At 40.4% G+C, this 19641-nt stretch overlaps 2 protein-coding genes across 2 annotated transcripts; both read right to left on the bottom strand.

The window, feature by feature from the left end:
• Positions 1-1786: 1786 nt before the first annotated feature.
• Positions 1787-6482, bottom strand: LOC104439554 (U-box domain-containing protein 52). Its single transcript, XM_039309569.1, has 10 exons — positions 6290-6482; positions 6019-6140; positions 5810-5931; positions 5037-5251; positions 4891-4951; positions 4507-4819; positions 4294-4395; positions 3794-4222; positions 2760-3518; positions 1787-1894 (listed from the first exon to the last, which is right to left on the bottom strand). The coding sequence occupies exons 1-10, from the start codon at positions 6480-6482 to the stop codon at positions 1787-1789; spliced, it is 2424 nt and encodes an 807-aa protein (XP_039165503.1).
• Positions 6483-10843: 4361 nt separating this feature from the next.
• LOC104437274 (probable LRR receptor-like serine/threonine-protein kinase At4g31250) lies at positions 10844-17709 on the bottom strand. Its single transcript, XM_010050192.3, has 5 exons — positions 17374-17709; positions 14835-14892; positions 13430-14254; positions 11954-12529; positions 10844-11653 (listed from the first exon to the last, which is right to left on the bottom strand). Exons 1-5 carry the CDS (start codon positions 17707-17709, stop codon positions 11010-11012), a joined length of 2439 nt encoding a protein of 812 aa, XP_010048494.2. The 3' UTR covers positions 10844-11009.
• Positions 17710-19641: the final 1932 nt, after the last annotated feature.

Genomic DNA, 19641 nt, shown 5'->3' with positions numbered 1-19641 from the left:
TATTCTTGGACAACTACTCCTAACAACTCTTAACAGGTCTTTGCTATTGCTCCTCAAGACCATCTCCTATGGGAAGATTGAAGATGTCTATGTAAAGGAGGATCAATGAAGCTCAAAGAGTTGCAACAAAAAATAGAGAAAGCCGATGGTGTCCATTGTTACTCTGTGTTAATCAAATTATATCTGTTTATCTAAAATTTCCAATGTAGTGTTTTGCTGCTTTTTTTTTTTTTTTTTTGGTAAGGTAAGAATTTATAGAGCAAAAGCCAACTATACAAAAAAAAACCGGCGCCAAAAACTTTCACTCATAATGCATGAGCAAAAAAGAGTGAAAGGGAACCAATGTAAAAAAAAAAACAAAAACAATGGAAAACAAGGAAGCCGAAACAAACCGGCAAACAAAAGAATACCGCCACCAAGCAAACCAAAAAAAAAAACTGTCAGCAAGGTAGCACAACACAGCAACGGGGCCGCAAACCCAGAAGGAACAGCACCAACTGACCAACCCTAACAGAAGAAGCACCACTAAGGAGAATGGGCAGGCCCGCAACAAAAACAGAAGAGTCAAAGCCCCACCCTCGTTGAAGACGCCTGTTACGAAAGTTGTCCAGCACGTTGCTGAAGGTCAACACTTTATCTTTAACAACTTTGACAAGTTGATTCTTCAAAGCCAAAACCTCAAGCGTTTCACCCCGGAAAATGATGCTATTTCTTTTTTTCCAAATTAATAGCACATGGCTCCAAAAAGAGAACCGAGCAACGGAATGGAAGAAATCCTTACTAGTTAGGAAATTCAAAGCCTAGAGGTTATTTTCCGCCCAAGATCTATTACGCCATGGAAGATTACATCTACTGGCCCAAAAAAAAAAAAAAAAGTCGCCGAGATGGGACAAGCAAAGAAGAGATGGTCGATAGAGTTTGGGTGGTGTTTTGCTGCTTTGTACTTATGATACCGAAAAAAAAAAAAATTTGTGATAAAATCAAGTGTACAATATTGATAGCAGCACTTGAGTTCCAATAGTGTAATCTATCACTATTAAGATTGATACTCAGTGATTGTGACTTGTCTAGAAGATTACCAATGGGTTCCAACTCGAATTGAGGCTTCTAGTATGAAGAATGGATATAAACTTGGAGATAAGTATAATTTGATGTGATCGTCTTTACTCGTTGGTTATCATCTATGTCTTCGCAATAGCACCACACACACTTGATATTTTCAGTTTCAATTGATTTCCAAGTGTTGGCTGTCAATTTCCACAAAAATTTTCATAATATTTAAACAATATATTTACACCCTTTAGGTTGCATAGTTACCCTCAACAATTTTCCTTATTTAAAAATAAATTTAAAAAAAAAAAAAAAACCATTTTACTGGTACTTTGGCATTTGATGGAGACTTAGCAGTTATGTTAGCACAATTGTTTGTTTCCCAATGAAAGGGATAATTTGAACAAAAAATTTTGTGGGGATGATTGTATAAAAAAAGTTAAGGACCTATTGAATGATTTACAATAGTTCAGAAACCTCCGGTGCCTTTTGTCCCTCATGCAAAAGATAATTCACGAAAAAGACAATTAATATCGAGAAAGGAATCACCAATTCATCCTGGATTTGTGAAGTTTCCGTCAAAAATTGTGGCAAACTAAACTAATTGAACTAACTCAAACGAAGATGCAGCAGAGAAAAGCGTAAATTGAGGGAAAGTCACAACAAATTGAGGACAGAAATTGTCTGATGTGATGCCTTCTTTCATACGTACTCGCAGATAGCTCCTTACATACAATTAGACTTTGTAATGCGGAACAAAAATGGCCGCTCCGGCATCTGTACGAATCTTCGCATTCAGGCTTGACTTCGGGTTGTATGCCGACTCTACCGATTGTGCTGCACACTATCAATCAAAGCCAAATATAAAAAACAGTTGACAGGTCTTAAAAATTATCGCCGGCAACACATATTGTGATGAAAATGTTCTTTATAAAATATGTCCAACTTATAAAAATCGGCCATTATTTGCTATATTCTTTTTTATTTGCCAACACTCACGTAGCAATATCAGAGCCTTCAGAACATTGACTTTAATCATTTCTGTGCTTCAGCTTACACCTACCTCAGTATGGATGATGGATAAGAAATCAAAGTCTATCATAACTTCAGAGTCTGAGTTACTCTAGTATCAGCACATAACCATAACCTACAAAGAGGTATCTCATTCAATCAATGGTCGATGTCGAATATTGAGGGAAGCATCCTTCGTGATCGAATACCGTCATGAGGTCCATGAGGCTCTTCAATGTTCTTTTCTAATAGTTATGTTCACTTGATTCATCGGTCGTCAAATAGATAGAAGTCCTCAGTCCAGGAAGCTTGGCCAACCTTAAAAAGTAGAGATGGTGAAATGGAAGCGAAGAGATGTGGGTCCTGCAGCGGCTTATCTTTCATCAGGCCGCAACGATTTTATCATATGGTTACCCTATATTCTTCTTTTGCAAGCAGTCAAAAACTCGTAATCTTCTCATGTTTTGGGTCTCCATTGCTCCAGGTACTCTACCATGAGATAGTTTAACTGCAATGCGATTCCCCGAGTGATGGAGAACTCATTGAACCCTGGTGGAAGTTGCATAAGAAAGATGTTAAGAAAATGAATGACAAAAGGTGAGTTTGGTCATCTTTCATGCCACCATCTAGAATCTATCAAGAGATACTTCATGCGCTGGTGTGAGATTTGCTGTTTGTCGGAATGTCTTTTAACTTACCAGTTGCAAAGAAACCTGGCTGTCATTGGGTGAGTCGCTCGAGTTATAACTAGGCCACGAGGGATGAATGCTTCTCTCAGCCAATGCTTTCAGTCTGTCAAGTTCGGGGAGAATGACTTTTGCGAGATCTGGTCTATCCTTCCGTCTTAACTCCGAACACTTAAGTGCCATTTGGGCAAAGGCCAGAGCCTCATTATAGGGCCAATCAGGCACCGCTGGATCTAGCATTTCAGCAAAAGTCCCATTCTCGATTGCCCGCTCGACATGGTGGGTCAATCCCATGGGAGGTTTGGCGGTTAGTAGCTGCAAAAAGATGATCCCTAGAGAGTATATATCAGACTTGACCCCCAGCATTCCCGTCTGCTGGTACTCGGGATCTATGTAGCAAAATGTCCCAGCCGTGGACGTCATGCGGTATTGTGTCACACTGTCGGCAACAGAAGGCGGGACCAGCCGAGCTAAACCAACATCACTGATCTTGCAGACGAAGTTGCTATCGAGCAGAATGTTTCCAGGTTTTAAATCGCGATGCACAAGTGGTTCAGGTTTCGCTTGGTGGAGGAACAGCAAGCCAGTTCCGATTCCTGCTGCAATTTTGAACCTGAGTTGCCAAGAAAGCGGCCTGGTGTTTCCGCGACAGAAGAGGCGGTCATCTAAGCTTCCATTCGCCATGAACTCGTACACCAAGCATCCATATTCTGGACAAGCTCCCAGGAGAAGAACCATGTTTGGATGCCTTATGCAGCTCAACACCTCAACCTGCAATAATTGGCACAGAATAGATAAAGAAGTTTAATGATCTTCGTCAAAAGTAAACATAGTAGTTGAAGTTGAAAGTGGTTGACTGACATTATGTAAGCCTCTTCAAAGTTAAACGATCTCTAGCTTAATAAACTCAGTCACTATCAGTTGGATGTTTCATCTCCCCAAGTATTCTCAAATCACATTTTCTAGACCCAAATACAAAAATGGGAAGTATAACCCTTGTTGTTTACGCTTGCATTCACACTGCATAGTTTTTACTGATGACGTACCTCTTGCAAAAACTGGGATCTGCCTTGAGCAGCATCTGGTCGCAAGACCTTGATTGCAACTAACGTGTGATCCAAGTAGCACTTGTACACAGGGCCATAACCTCCTTCACCAATCTTGCGGGACTCCAAAAAGAACTCTGTAGCATTTTCGATCTCCTCAATCGAGTATCTTCTGTACCTGACATCTGACTGTGCAAGAGCATCGAGCACCTTTTTCTTCTCCTCGGCTTCTTTGATGGCTTTCATTTCCGCATTAATCCTTTTCTGGGCTTCGAGTTCGGCAATCCTCTGAGCAGCCTCAGCAGCCTCCATCGCTGCTTTGGACTTGGCTTTCTCCTTTTCCGCAAGTGCTAAAGCTGCTTCCTCAGCCAATCGTGCCTCCTCGACCCTCCTTTCTTCTTCTAGTTTCCAATGCTGGAGCTCTATCGCCTGGAAGGCAATCACTTTAAAGTCTTGAACAGGGAAACGTAATTCCTCCAGCGAAACTCAATCTGCCTTACCTTTTGTTTAGCAGAGAGAGCATCTTTGCAAGCTTTGCTGTACATTTCCATTGTCTGCTTAAGCTCTTGTTTTAGCCTCTTCATCTCAGCTTCCACATCATCCTGCAAATTTGAAAATCCTTCACTTTTGTTTCAAAATGTTTTGAACTACATCTCTCTTCTGAGAAACGTTAAATAGATCCTATAAGCATGTCACACTCATCTTGTTCTTACCGTATTGGGTGATGAATATGAATAAGACCTCTCGCTCTCCTGTGAAAAATGTGACATAGGCGACACTTCGCGAACTGTGCTGCTATCTACTGACCTCTGCGCCAGCAGAGCAGCATCAAAGCCCTGTCTGTAGTCTGTGTTGGAGGTGTTAGACAACCTCGGGGAGTAGCCACCGTCCAGATTGTCATAAAATGATGGGAACATTCGGTCGACACTCTGTCTACCAGAGCTGACAAAGGATATATCAGTATCCGGAGTACCAACCTCCCCGTACAATCTGCCGTTAGAACCTTTTCCTCTTGTGAATGGTGATCTGTTTGCAAAGGATTTTAGTCTTTTTTTCCTCTAATTGGGAAATGGTCGTTTCAAATAAGATTGACTTACCTTATAAAATCTAAGCTGTCATTCGACTTATGAGGCATCTCATTCATTGCCCTTGCAAATCCTAATGGAGAGTCCGTCCTTAGGTGTCTAAAGAGGCGAGATGAAGGGGAACCAGAAACGAAGATTTAATGTGCAAAAACGCTTACCTCTTATACTATTAGTTTGGGGGACACGCGGCTCTGATTGATGTGCCCGTGGAACCAATTGATTGTGAATTTGATTAGATAGTGGCGAGGCCATCGGAGCTGGACGGGTGGCCGACCGCATGGTTGTTATCTTCCCCTTCGTTATGACATAAACCGTACAAAAGTCTGGTGCTCCTTTTGCCACACTACTTGGCACATCTGTCGCCTTGAAGGTTCTGTCGATAAGCACTTATCAGGCTATCAAGTTAAGTCCTAAAATAATCGCCTTACGAAATCATTTTAACTAGGTATTTGAGCGTAGTTTTTTCGTTTAGATCCGTACCTCACATATGTAGATGAACATTGGTATACTTATTCAGTTACCTTTGTGTCAATGTCACAAGCATGTGTTGTCATTTCTTAGTAGCCATTGTTAAAGTGTTCGATGTAGTTGTAGAGTCGCAAGCTTTAGCAAATAACTTATTATCATTGCACTAAATCAATCCCATCTTGAACTTCATAGGCTTATGCCAATGCATATTTCTTTTGTGTTTCTGAAAGAAAGATTGCTATATAATCTTAACTTGTGAGAAACTTATAGTTCTCGAAGGCCTATGAAAACACAGACGAAACGCCACACCAAGTTGCTTTTGTCTTGCCTGGAAGATAAGTGAATTTTAAAACAACAAAAGATGCATTTTGCGTGCAAAACAAATGCGAGGGGTCATTGTATGTGAACAAATTATCTGATCCGCTGATTATTCATGCGAGATCAATCAACAAGCAATACAAACCTTAGAAAGCCAGACTTCGACGAGGAACCGAGGACTAGATTCTCAATGGAGTTGTGAGAAACATACTCAATCAATGCTTTCGCTACGTCCGTGTCTTCCAGCAAAATATCTTTGCATTGTATCTGGCGTCAAAATGAATGTGTGAACACCTAACCAAACAGATTGTGCATTGCTGTTGAATTTGTTTGAAGCAGTAGCATCTAACTTACATCCTTGCGCGTGCAGAAGCATCGGAAGGGAAGAAAGAGTTCTTTAGGATCGAGCTCGTGTCCTGCCATATGAAGAGCCTTGTTGGCATCAAATAGTTGAAACCAACCCCCATAGATACCCGCTAAACATTGAATAATTAGAGGTGATTATCGCACTGAAAATCATAATCCGCGTACATTCGGCTTATACACATTGATCTCTCGAATTCGACATGCACATGCATCAGCTAGAAAACTCATCGTTGCAATTCAACGTAGTTCGATGACTTACTAGGGGAAGAACCCAAAGGCGCGGTGGGGAGGGACTTGACCTTGACATGAACGAGGATGACGACTTGGCCTCTCTGGAGAAGATTATCGATGGTCCATTTGAGAGCATTCTGGCTTCCTTTATCCTTATCGATCGCCACGGCCACCAACCCGCTCCCTCCCTTTCTCTCCGACTGTTCTCTCGCAAGCCACATTTGTTCTCTCTGTGTCCGAAACCCTGGAAAGTCAGCAATACGAAGATCGGCGCGTGATTGACATCGAAAGAAGAACAGACCAGAAACCAAAATAGGAATCAAATATCGCTCGTGGCGAATAAGTCGAACCTCCAGCAGATCACGGCGTGCTTTCTGGTTCTCGACTCGGCAGCGACGGCACTTTTCCGCCTCCTGGAGAGGCGAAAGAGAGACGACGAATGTTCGAACTCGACCTTTCTCCTGTGAATTCACCACGTTCTCTCGCCCTCTCCTCCCTCTTATTGATGAACCACCAATTTTCTCTCTTTCCCTCTTCTCTCGCGTCTCTCTCTCTCCTCGAATTAGGCACCCGAGGCGTTAATCAGTTCAAATTAGAGAACCCTCCAACCTCCTGTTTCTCAATCTAGAAAGAGAGGGAGAGAGAGAGCACGCATTTCGGTCTGTTTCAGGTGCAATCAGCGGCTGCATGCTAACGCTGCATGTTCTCCGGATTAAAGCAAGGCATTCCCTTAACAAGTTTCGGCAGGTCAAACCTCGGGTGACAACTTTTTTTCTCTCGATTAGTTGACGCGACTTCATAGCTAGTGACTCGCAGGTTTGATGTTTCGTTGAAGTTGTTCGTGGTTACGATTGTTGATACATTGTCTTCGTTCTTATTTCTTTTGTTTCTTTTTAATCACAAGGGTTTGATGCTCCTTTAATTATGGAAGGTTCTTCCTTTTTCGGTGGAAAAAAGGATTGGACACTGGTCGAGAAAAGGCCACCAAGAAAGTGTCATAACTTCCGGCTTCGATGTCATAATTTTTCAATCAACCACTCAAGTATTCACGAGAAAGATTTTAGGCAGCTGGAAAATGTGACGAGGCATCAAAATGGACAGCACTTGTGCTGAACAATTTTTAGAAGTTATACTCAAATAGTTAGTTCAAAAGTTAAGACGCTTAAGTAATCGATTGAAAAGTTATGACACCAAACTAAATGCTACACAAATGTTATGGCACATGATATGCGTGTGTGTATTCTTGAATGATCATTAATTATTCATTATATAGCATAGAGAATTTGGAAAAACTATCATTTCACCCAAAAAAAAAAAAAAAAAAAGATGAATGATTTGAATATTTTCTTAAAAATAATCACTTAGCGAAAAAAATTTCATCGTTCACGAAAATGTTTAAGGAAATTTGAGGAAAATTGTTGATATCATAAAAACCCCAAATCGGTACACCTATTCCCAACTGATTTTTTAACCACCAAAAACCTTAGTTTTTTTTAAGTTTTATAATCAAATTGCTGAATTGAATTACACGTGACAGTTAATAGGTATATTAATTATTTTACCTTCTACTTATTATAGGTGTACTAGTTTATGATTTTTCATTACGTTTATCCAATTTAGCGAAAGAGTTAATACCACGACAAACCTCAAACTGAGACATACATAACAAATTTATTCCAAACTAATTTTTTGACCACAAAAAATCTTAAACTGATATATTTGTAATAAATTTATCATCCGTTAAATTTGCTTAATATCACGAAAAATCACCCCATTTAATAAACAGAGAGTAAAACCCTAAATTAATAAACCCATCAACTATAACGTGTCATCCAACTTAACAATTTGATGATAAAATTTAATGAAAAATTAGTTTGAAGGAAATTTATCACTAGTGTACCAGTTTATGATTTTTCATTATATTAACCCTTAACAGAAACTAATAGAGCTTGAGGTTTTTTGTGATCTATATTAATTTGGAGTAAATTTGTTACAATTGTATTAGTTTGTAATTTTTCATGGTATTAATTTTTATAAAAAAAAACAAATGGGGCCTAAAGAGAAATTCTGAAGTCATATTTTTTTTCTAATTTAATAAATGATAGTTCATTCTTTTAGTGTTTGTTCGGTACGGACGGACGGAGCCATTAAATTTTTGTCTATACTCATAATATCAAATGTCACTGTGAAATTATGCACGTTTTTTTTTCACGTGTGCCTCCTTTTCCCACGGGATCTGCTCCCTTTCCCATGGTGTCTAAAATTCACCCGAAAATTGCTCTTGTACCCTTCTTATAAACGAATTTTTAGCATCAATTTCCATCCGGCTTGCCTTAACTTATCTCACACCTAAAAAACTATATCTTGTGTGCAATGCTGATGTATAAGTTTATAAATAGAACTAATCAAGGGAAGGGCTTGTGTACGTTGTGCCTGCGGTTATGCCTCAAAATGATACCCCATGACCATATCCGTGATGATGAAGATATTAAATATTTGTAATATCAACATGATTGGGTCTAGTTAGGCTTTTGAGCAAACCTAACTAGGTGGGTTGAGCCCGAGAACGAAATGACTTGTCCAAGCCCCTCCATTTTACACTTTAACCGATCGAGTCTTGAAGATGCCAGTGATCCCAATGGCGCACGATTGCATTTATTTATACATGTAATAGTACAATATAATTTATGGGCAGAAATGGCCTCAACCTTGATCATTTATATTATATATAGCTGGAAATGATGATACGATTCTTTAATAGATTACTTTACAATTCCAGTTACAAATAAGATCATAACAGCGAACTATAATGATACCTTAAAATGATATCTATGTAAATATAAGGTGCACTATCAAATTATGTTGAATAGACACTGTGGCAATATTAGAGAGAGGGGTTTAAGTATCAAGCACATTAACTTTACAAAGGGGCATTATGAATATTCATTGGAAAAAAGTCATTATTTAAGTGAGATATATCACCGGGTGATCTCTCCAATAGTTATTAATCATGGAAAAACCTCTGTAAATTTGACTCCTTTTATTTGAAACTTTTACGTAGTGACCCTTATTCTTGAAATGATTTCAAATCAAGGGTCTTTTCGTGTGCAAAAATTACGGTTTGGAGTGGGTCATTTTTACAAAAAAAAAAAAAAAAAAAGGCTTAAATAGACTTTGTCTCAAATAATATCTTAAAGTGGCCGATTTATAGTCTCAAAGAAAACCACAATCTCACTGATTGGCCAAATCTTTGTTGGCCGATGAATAGACCACGCGCATTACACTAAACCAATAGATCAATTCCATTATGTTTAACATTACTCATGTGCATTCAAGCATGTGTCAGGGTTCGATAAATTGAAGCGCTCCAGAAGTTTCCCAAACGAGGGCCATGGCCCATTCATGAGCAAGCAACCCTCCAGCTTCCTGAAGTTTTAGGATTTTTTCGAGTGTTAATTGTACATCTACGTAATGATTGCAAGAGATTAAACACCCACCGTTAGATCAAAGAGATCAACGGCTATGGCTAGCCCCGTACTTCTATATATAGGGGCCTCTTTCCCCTAAAATGTATTATCACATTCACAAGTGAAATACAAGAAGAGCTTCTCTCTTTAAAGTTCTCTCTATGATCCTTGTGAGTCGAGTGTAAATAAAATTAACTTAGGAAGAAATTCCTAAGGCCGCATGGGTTAGAGAACATTAGATCTATCGACCCATAACACATGCATCTAGCCTCTTGCGCTTGATAATTGCAACCACTTCATGTATATCCGACACCAATATATTCAAAATGATAGATAGTTATTGAATATATTCCTATTGATTATTGATGGAAAAATAGCCATAACTTTTCGTAGAATATTCACTTTAATGGCAAAACTTTTCAACATATCACTTATGTGCCACTTTTGTTAAAAATGATTACTTAAGTACCATCGCCGATTTGAATCGCTCAAAATCCGACATGGCAATATTTTATCGTTTTTTGGGACCAATGTGGCTCCCGCACTCTCAATCTGTCGTTCCAACAAGTTTGTGCAAAATTTAAACCCTATTCAGATAAATTGAGCCATTTCCCCCCTTCTTCAAACCTTAATTCAAACCGAGACAATTTGGGGCTATGTTAAGAGTTGAATCTTGTAATGAATAACACGGCCAGGACAAGCAACTCAAGTTCAATTTAACAAAGTCAAGACAGAATGCGAATTTCGCAATGGAGGGAGAGCTAACTGTGCCAAGAGCCAATCCAGTTCGACATTTTAGGCAAGTGTTGTCATCGTCGCGCATGCCAATAACTTGTTCTCAGCCAAGTTGAGAGGCGAAAGTAATCGGCTCAGCTAATGGAAGCAGCGCTAGCCAAGGTGCTGCCAACAATGGTGACGACCCCTTTGCTATGACCACAGCCGAGATCCGGCAGTCGGAGAGTTGCGAGTTGCTCGCAAAGGGCTCAAGTAAAAATGAAAATCTCAACTTCTAAATCTGAAAAAGCAAAAGACTAATCCAATTTAAACGCTTGAGATTTTGGGAGCAAACTTGAAATTTAAATGACAAATGCACTTAGAATTAGCTAAACATTGGTAAAATAGTTCATCAAGTTTGATTTCTCTATGCAATTACTCTTCTATAAATGTCGGACTATTGTCTCAAGTCAATATATAAATCTTCAACAACATGATAACAGACGATTTGAACAGTAGTGTCGAGCAGCGTAGTCAGCCCATCAATGGGTAACCGAGAAGGAGAAGTCACTCCGTCATTGCCCTAGAAGAGTACAAATCTCCTTCGCTTCCGTAAGACGAGTACTCTTCATCGCTATCCCTCTCCCTCAGCTCCTCGATCCTCTCCATGGCCTCCCTCAAGCTCCACCTTCGCTCCATGTCCCACTCGCAGCAACACATGCCGATCTTCAGGAGCTTCAGCATCTCCCCCTCCCCGCTCTTCGTCCCTCTCATGTCCTTGTCGAACACCTCCCCCGTCCACTCCTCCCTCACCACCGAGTTGACCCACGTCGCCAGGTCGGCGTTCGCCCCTTTCCCTTGCTTCAGATAGTTGGCCGGGAACTTCCCCGTGATGATCTCTAGGATCAGTATCCCGAGACTCCACACGTCGGTCTTCTTAGTCGTGCGGTCGCTGCGGCTGAACTCGGGAGACTTGAACGCCACCATGAACTGTTGAGCGTGGTCCTTGTTGATCACGGGCACGAGGCCGTAGTCCGTCAGGAGTGGTGTGAAGTTCCGGTCCAGAAGAACGTTAGACGACTTGAGGTGACCGTGGGGCAAGGAGAGGACAGGAAGCTCCTTGTAGAGGTATTCGAGACCCTTTGCGACTCCCTTGACGATCTTCAGACGAATCGGCCAGTCGAGCCCAGGTTGTCCCGTACTACGATTTGCTACGATAAACCAAAGTCAAATACTGTCAAGATTTCATTGGACAAAATACTTGTTCAACACTGTCTATTCAAAATACACATTTATTACCATTCTTAGTGACTACATACATCTGTACATGAAGAAATCAACTGTCTGGAGTGGCCTATGTAATGATAATCCGATGTTCATCGAGAACCAAGAAGACAAAAGACTTTGGTTCCACCGTACATAGTAGAGTCAAATAAATTTCTAGTTAATTAATACGTTTCTCCTAGAGGAATTTAATAAGTGAATTCTAATTAATGCGACCGAGTACATACCATGAAGATGACTGGCCAAGCTTCCATTCTCGACAAAATCCGAAATCAGGAGCTTTTCCTCTTTCCTGTAAAAGAAAGCTACTAGAGGGAGCAAGTTAGGGTGAGACAAACTCCCAAGCCTCCTCATGTGCTCATAGAACCCCTCCTTCCCGAGCTTGTTCATTTGCCTGAACCGCCTCACGACGACCGCCGGCCCGTCCAGCAGTGCTGCCTTGTACGACGACCCGAAGCTACCGCTGCCCAGCACCTCCGCGGAGGCCCGGAGCAGGTCTTGCAACTCGAATCTCCCCCGGTCGCTCCTCACAAATACCAGCTTCCCTTGGTGATCTCCTCCTCTCTTCTTCATCTGCGGCTGCTGGTGGTTTATCTGGGCGTCCGCCAGCCCGGCATCGTAGGTGCCGAACCCCCTTTGGACCTTCACGGGGTGGGCTTCGTGGATGTTCGATTTCTTCCTGTATAGGACGACGCCGACGATGAGCAACACGGCGAGTGCGACGCCAACTCCGATGGCAATGAAGAGTAGCTTCCTCGATGATTTGCACGGGGGAAGAGGCTTCCCGCACAAGTCCTTGTTCCCTGCTTGATCACACGAGAGTTCGTTAGATGTCTCCGCTCATTAAGCTAATAAGAAATTGGTTCACTTCATTCATTACGTCTAACCATGTGTGAAATTGAAATCGATTTTGAGACTTCTCATATCTCAACTGTACACATGACTGTATGTCAAAGCTTGTGAAATATATCTTTGTTTCCACCGACAGTGTACAAAATAAATACCAAAGAAAAATATTACACGTTATATATATCAATAAAAATAAATACTAAAGTTTCAAATGGTCCGTCAAAATGCAAACCGAGTTTGATCAAGTCGCACCAAATCATTGTCATAAGGCCCACAAGAAATGCAGCTTCGTTAGGTGAATTGTCGACTTTGTCAACGAAATAAATATTGATATTTATATAAGCAATAAAAAAGAAAGAGAGATTTATAGATATGTTGAATGACGTGCGATGCATGACGTGCTTCATGCGAGCATTTGGCGAAAGCGTTACAATATAATCCCAGATCATCCTGTGATCTTAATCATGTCCTTTAGCAGTGATTCTGTAAAACTTTTCACGTAATCGTCATAAATAACACAAACAGTCTAGACCGTGAATAATTTTCTGTCGATAAGATGAAAGCGTTACTAAAACACTAAAGATTTTTCCTTTTCGATAATCCAAGATCATAGGGCAGAGATTTGGCTATCTGGAAACTCATGAAGTATCCTAAAAAACCCGTGACACCCAATTGAATTATGCAAGTAACCTTGACACGTAAGAGTTCGAACGAAATTGATGGTACTTGAACGGGAGACATCCAATTCCTGAGTCGGAAATCCGCAAATACCCTAACCAACGGCCTCGTCTACAATCATATGTTGACGGTGTATGCCATGAAAGTCGTTAAAAATGAGAAAAAGTGATGATCACCTGCGAAGTAGGAGGCGTTCATGTTGCTAAGCCCCCGAGGTATCTTCCCCTCGAACTGGTTGTCAGCCAAGTTCACCATCTGCAGCTCCATCTGCGGAAAATCCAGAATCTTCCCTCCGATCTGATTCCCGGCGAGGTTCAAGTTCACGAGCCTTGGCAGCTGCGCCAGCGACTTCGGCATTGGCCCCGTGAACATGTTGCCCTCCAGGTACACCATCTTCAGCGCCCTCATCCCGTCGAACATGTCGTCCGGGATCGGCCCCGAGAACCGGTTGCTCGACATCGTCACCGACTTGAGCGCCAGCAGCTTCTTCACCTCTGGCATCGGCCCCTCGAAGCTGTTGCCCTTGATGCTCAGGATACGAAGGCTGGGCAGCTCGGCGAGAGAGTCCAAGTCGAGGCCGCCCCCGAGGCCCATCCCATCGAGCCTGAGCTGCCACACGCTGCCGTTATTGCACCACACGCCGGCCCAGTTGCTGCCGGCGGCGGTACACGGGGAGTCGGCGGAGCCGTCCCAGTTGCTCAGCGCGGTGGCGTTCGAGAGGGAGCCCCTGAACTTGATCAGGCTCTGGGTCTCGCCGGCGCCGCAGCTGACGAAGCCTTGGGCGGCCAGGACGAGGGCCACGAGCGCTGCCGCGACTGCAAGCCGGCGGGTTTCTTGCGCTCCATGGTCATGAAAGGAGAGAAGGGGGCGAAGGGGGAGAGGGCTAAAGACGTGGAGAGCAGACGGAAGGGGACAAATGGAGGGGGTGAGACTGACGATGCATTTTGCTAACCACGAGTGGAGCTGCTTAGCTGTTCTCGGCCGGCCGAGAGTCTTGACAACTTCAGATTTTCTCGATTTTCTTGACTTTCGCTATCTGTCTTTTGTATATGGTTTTTTAATGATTCTTGCTTTGCTGGGTTGTGCGAGGAGCATTGTATCTGTCGCTTTCTTGTATTTGCGGGAGAGTTTTGTTGCTTTCTCGATCGTCCCAAGTGCACGTCCAAGAGATCACTTTGGTTAGGTTTTTCGGACCGAGCTTTGTAGCTGTTTTTTTTTTTTTTTTTTTTTACGGCGGAGGTAAATGTGCTTTGCTGAGTGCCAGCGGTGGCGGAGCTAGCTCTTCGTTGACCTGGGGTTTATACGATTGTAGCATATCGATTTCCTGGTGGGAAGGAGATGCTGCTTCTTCCGTCATGGGCTGGAGGGGATTTCTCCTCTACTCGAGAATTCGCATTGAGAAACACGTGCCATTCTTGCTTACGCCTGTTGGGACCGGCAAGTCCTTCGATTGGTTCGCGGAGGACTCCTAGAGATTGCATTTAATTCAATTTTTATTTTAAGGGATTTTCAGTCTTCAACGCTCCTTAAAAAAATGTTAGAGCATTTGACAAGTATTTTGAAATAACTTTTGCCAAATACTAGCCTTCAAAATGCTAAAAGCCCAATACTGCTCATATACAGCATTTCGAAGTAGCATCTGCAGAATGTTAAAACTAAGATTAAAATATTTTTCCTTCCAAAACTATACTCGTGAATTCTTTAGTTTTTCGATTTTGCCCCCTCCTTGTAATTGTTCATCTTCTTCATGTGAGGGCGATTAGCAAGACCTGATTTGGGTGGCAAAAGACCGGCAAGGTTTGCCAACCCAGGCAACCTCCGCCAAAGGTTGCACAACCTCGGGCGACCGCCACCTAGGCCTCGCGTGACCCTCACAACTCATCACCTAGATCGAAAGTCGCCTAAGGTTGGGCGACCTCGGCCGTCACACTAGAATTGGCTCATTGGTGACCATAAACCTTCGCCAAAGCTAGCAAAAGGTTTGAGTTCTTTTTAATAAAATCTAATATAAAAATACAGCCAAAGCCTATTATAAATTTTTTTTTTCTTACCAAACATTACTTGAAACCAAAGTTTCTTTATAAAGAGTTTTTATTAAACACAATTTACATTATCCCAAATAACTTAGCTTTTAGCATTTGCATTACACCCAAAACCCTTTTGCAAAGTTGAACCAAACCCACCCTATGATCTCGTTGGGCTTTGGCAAGGCTTAAGCCACCACTTTGTGCTTGTCTCTCGCATGTGGTCAATAACCGGCCAAAGAAGAAGGAAAAGGAAAAAGGAAAAAAAAAAAAATTAAAATTAGAATTAGAATATTTTTTGATAATTTTCCCTAGGACAATGAAATCAAATTGTTAATACCAAAAGCAGAAAAAAATTTGGTTCATTTTTAAGTTTTAACCAAAAACCATCAAATATTGTCATTTTCTTAAAAAATGACTTCTTCAAAATGTTTTTTCATAAATGTCACATTTTTTAATGCAATAAATGAAACCTTAATAATTGTATGCTTTTTCCTACTTTCCATCTAATCAACTCATTGGCCATTTTTTTTCTTTATTAAGTCTTACTCCTAGTGACTCTGACCCACTCATTTAAATTAAGGATAAAAACACAAATAATTTTTGAACTTCGATCCAATATGTAATGTCGTTCCTAAACTTTTAATTTATGCAATGTCCCTAAATTTTGACCCATTATGCAATGATATCCCCAAACTTTTAATTTGTTCAATTTGATTCATAAACTATTTATAAATATTCGATGTAATCCTTCCATTTGTGTCATTTTCACATAGACTAGAGACTAAATTGGACATTTACCAATTGTTCGAAGGCGACATTGAATAAATTAGTTCAGAGACCACATTGCATAAATTGTAAGTTCATGCATCAAACAAAAATTCATAAACGGGAAAAGGACACTAATATTTTATTATAATAAATTGGTCAAATTGTAAGATTTATGGCCGAATTGGCACTATGACATCCCAGATTTTCAGTTTTGTTTTCAATTAAAATAATGGGGCATTTTATTGACGTGCTTATAGGGCTGTTCTCAGAGCCAATCACTCTCGAGATAACTAGATTATCTAAGGAAGCCATTAAGGAATTTTAACGCAATAAATTTGAGAATTCGATCAAGAATCGGCCACTCAATCGTGCTCATCTTTAGAGATCATTACGGCACAATTAAAAATCGATTTGAGATTTGAGATAAATTGCTTCGACTGAGATATGTGGCTAAACGTGGGTGACTCCACTAAGTTGAAAATTCTCGTCGACCGGCACTAGACTGATTATTCTATCATTTTGGTACCCTATGTCCGTATTTGAAACCTCGAGATTTTCATAACAACCGAGAATTGCTAATGTGTCAAGTGGGTTCATTGTGGCTCGAAGAAAATTGACCACGGGTCATTTTGCACTAAAAATTTTTGAAAGCTACCGAGTAGCCTAGGTCACGCTAAAAATGCACCAAAGTGAAATTAACCGCGAATTTAAATCCGATTTCAGAAATTGAAAGTTCTGTCATGTCACAAATCATTTTAGGAACGTCAACCCAGTCTCAGAAGATTTTTCTGCAAAACAAGACTTTTTGGGATCGTAGGGCCGTTTTTGTCCAGAAATTGTCAGGGACCATTTTTTATCGCACAATTGGGAAGAAAGATGGATCAATTGGTAAGGAAAAATACCAATTTAATTGAGGACTTGACATTTGAATTTATAGAGACCGATTGGTGTTTATTTAAAGAGGAATTAAGGTCCAATTGAGGGGAAAACCTTGCAAATCTGTAACACCCATTGGACCCAACATTTTGGACCTTCTCAAGCTTCTAGAAGAGGGTAAATTGGCCTAAGATTGTTGTGTGGACACCAGTTGGTGGGAGGCCAAAGGGATGAGGTGAGACCGGTCAAGGGGACCAAAACCGACCCCACTAGCTGAACCGGTTCCCCCTTCCCCTCAAGTGGTCGACCAGCCCCTTCTTCTTCATCATTGTGCTTTACAAGCTTCTAAAGACTAGAGCAGCCGAACTAGCAAGTCCTCTCACTGTCATCGTCGCTCACCAAAGCCGAAGTCACCACTATTGCACGCCATCGCTGCTCCGCACGCTCACCTGGCCGTCACGCCTCACCGCCAGCCCCGTCTCGCCTGTTCCCCCGCCCAACTTGCTGCTTCGGCCCGTGCCAGAGCTGTCCAGCTTGTCTCCGCCGCTATGGACCACCGCCGAAGCTTCCACCGCCACCGTTTGGACCCGATTCGACCCCTTCCATCCATCTTGACCCTTGCTCGCCTCAACCGAGCCTCCGTTCAGCCGTTGTAGCCACCGAACAACAACTGAAGAAGTGAGTCTCGTCACTGCTATTTTGGTTGTTTTGGTAGTTTTGGCCCGCTTCTCGGCCTCGAAAGCTAGGCCCGCTTTGGAGTAGATCGTTCCTCGCCTCGTCCTCATCAATTTGATTCAAGCCATTCGTCGATCAAGTGAGTTTAACTCACTAATCCTCGCTAGTAAGTTAATTATGTTTATGGGTTGATTAGTTTAGACAAAGCTAGGATTAGGTGGATAGTTAGAATGGTTTAGTGAATTTAATTAATTACTGATGCATCTTAGGTGAATAATTAGTGTAGTTAGAGCCTAGACAAGCTCTATGTTCGTAAAATTCTAAACGCAAGTGAACGTGTCGAACAAGTAATATAATGATAAGAAAAAGTATCATCCCACGGAGATCGATGATTAATAAACTAATTAAATACTAAAATAAATTAATTCTAAAATTTATCTAACATATCAAAATATAATTTAGAATAAATAAATAAAAACAAAATTTAAAGACTAAATGCAGTAAATCAATCAGATAAATATGTTAGAGTATCTCATTTCACCATAACCACTAGATATAAATTTCAGATTGTTGTGAGTACAAGAACGATATCAAACATGTGATAGCAAACTTTCCTAATCTATTTAATATCATATTTCTATGTATAGCAAACCTACTCAGTTTATTAATCAACTATATTTCTATGTGAATTAAAATAAACATGAGTGTATTAAAAACTATGAATATTCACAGCTTACAATGAGTCTTTTGGATCACCTTATCACCGAAAGCTACACAAATAATATGGTATATCTCTATCCACGTTTAATTCATGGTTATATATTATAATGAGCAATTGCATATTATCACTTTTTAGTCTCAAACATGCACATCAGATCATTCAAGTAGTGGCCAGTCACTCAAAAGCATTATGCACAAAAATATATAACTCACATGAATGAAATCAATTGCAAAACATAAAAATCATGAAATTCACATCATCATAGTTAGGCTACACCGTAGCCCTAACAAAAGAAAATTAGAACATAGTAGAGTAAGAAATAAAAATATAAATCAAACCCAGTATCTTGAATCAAAGAATAAGAATTTTGTCACAAATTTTGTCTTCTCTTTAAAATACTTGAAAAACTCTCAGAAAAATGAAAAACGATCTAACAAAAACCTAACTGCTCTCTCTAGCTCTCAATGTTCTCCCATTTAGAGGATATATCCAAGCTCCAAGCAATTGCGCATAAAATCAGGAGTAAATCAGATGATTCTGATTTGATATCTATCTTCCACTACTTCGTGATTTGAATTCCTGATTTTTGTCATTTTTTTCTTATATTCTCTATATCTCATTATTCTGCATAAACAAGGAAAATTCAAATAATCAGAAAGAAATCCAAATATTTTCTCATAGATATTGCATTAATTGTTGCCTAAAATAAGTAAAATAACTCTATTTTTATAGAGTTATCAAACCCCTAAACTTAACATTTTGCTAGTCCTCGAGCAAAATCAAGACATAACACATACTCAACATAACAACCTCCTCCGTGACATCTTTTCATAATTGCTCAAATTCACAATTCAAATAAAAACACAAATTTCATCTAAACATTAAAATTGATTTATAAGTTAAGACCAATTCTAATTATGTGATCCAAGTGTGTGTGTGTGAGTCATCATCTTTTTTGAATTATATGCAATCCAAATAAATTCACATTGACATGCAACCTCTTAAAAATTCTTAATAATTATGACCAAACCTCATAGGTTTGCTTTTCATTCCTCTCTCCACTAATGTAAGCTAATTATCCAACCAAAAATCAATAGGACTTTTCTCAGTTTGTAACATAAGGCTGAGCTAAATGTGAGATAACGGGAATTTTAAGCTCAAATCGTCCATCAACACGTTGATTTCTAGCATCTAATTAGAGCTAATGTCACTGTCAAATTTCACTCCTTCAAGATAATTTCTCTGCCACCATATATCATCATTCCTTTTTTTTTCTTTTTTCTTTTTTTCTTTTTTTTTTTTTTTTTTTTGAATTGCTTTA

The sequence above is a fragment of the Eucalyptus grandis genome, chromosome 3 (assembly GCF_016545825.1).
Source record: "Eucalyptus grandis isolate ANBG69807.140 chromosome 3, ASM1654582v1, whole genome shotgun sequence".
NCBI classification, from domain to species: Eukaryota; Viridiplantae; Streptophyta; class Magnoliopsida; order Myrtales; family Myrtaceae; genus Eucalyptus; species Eucalyptus grandis.
The sequence above is the reverse complement of the archived record's forward strand: the minus strand, read 5'-3'. Positions and strand labels throughout refer to the sequence as shown.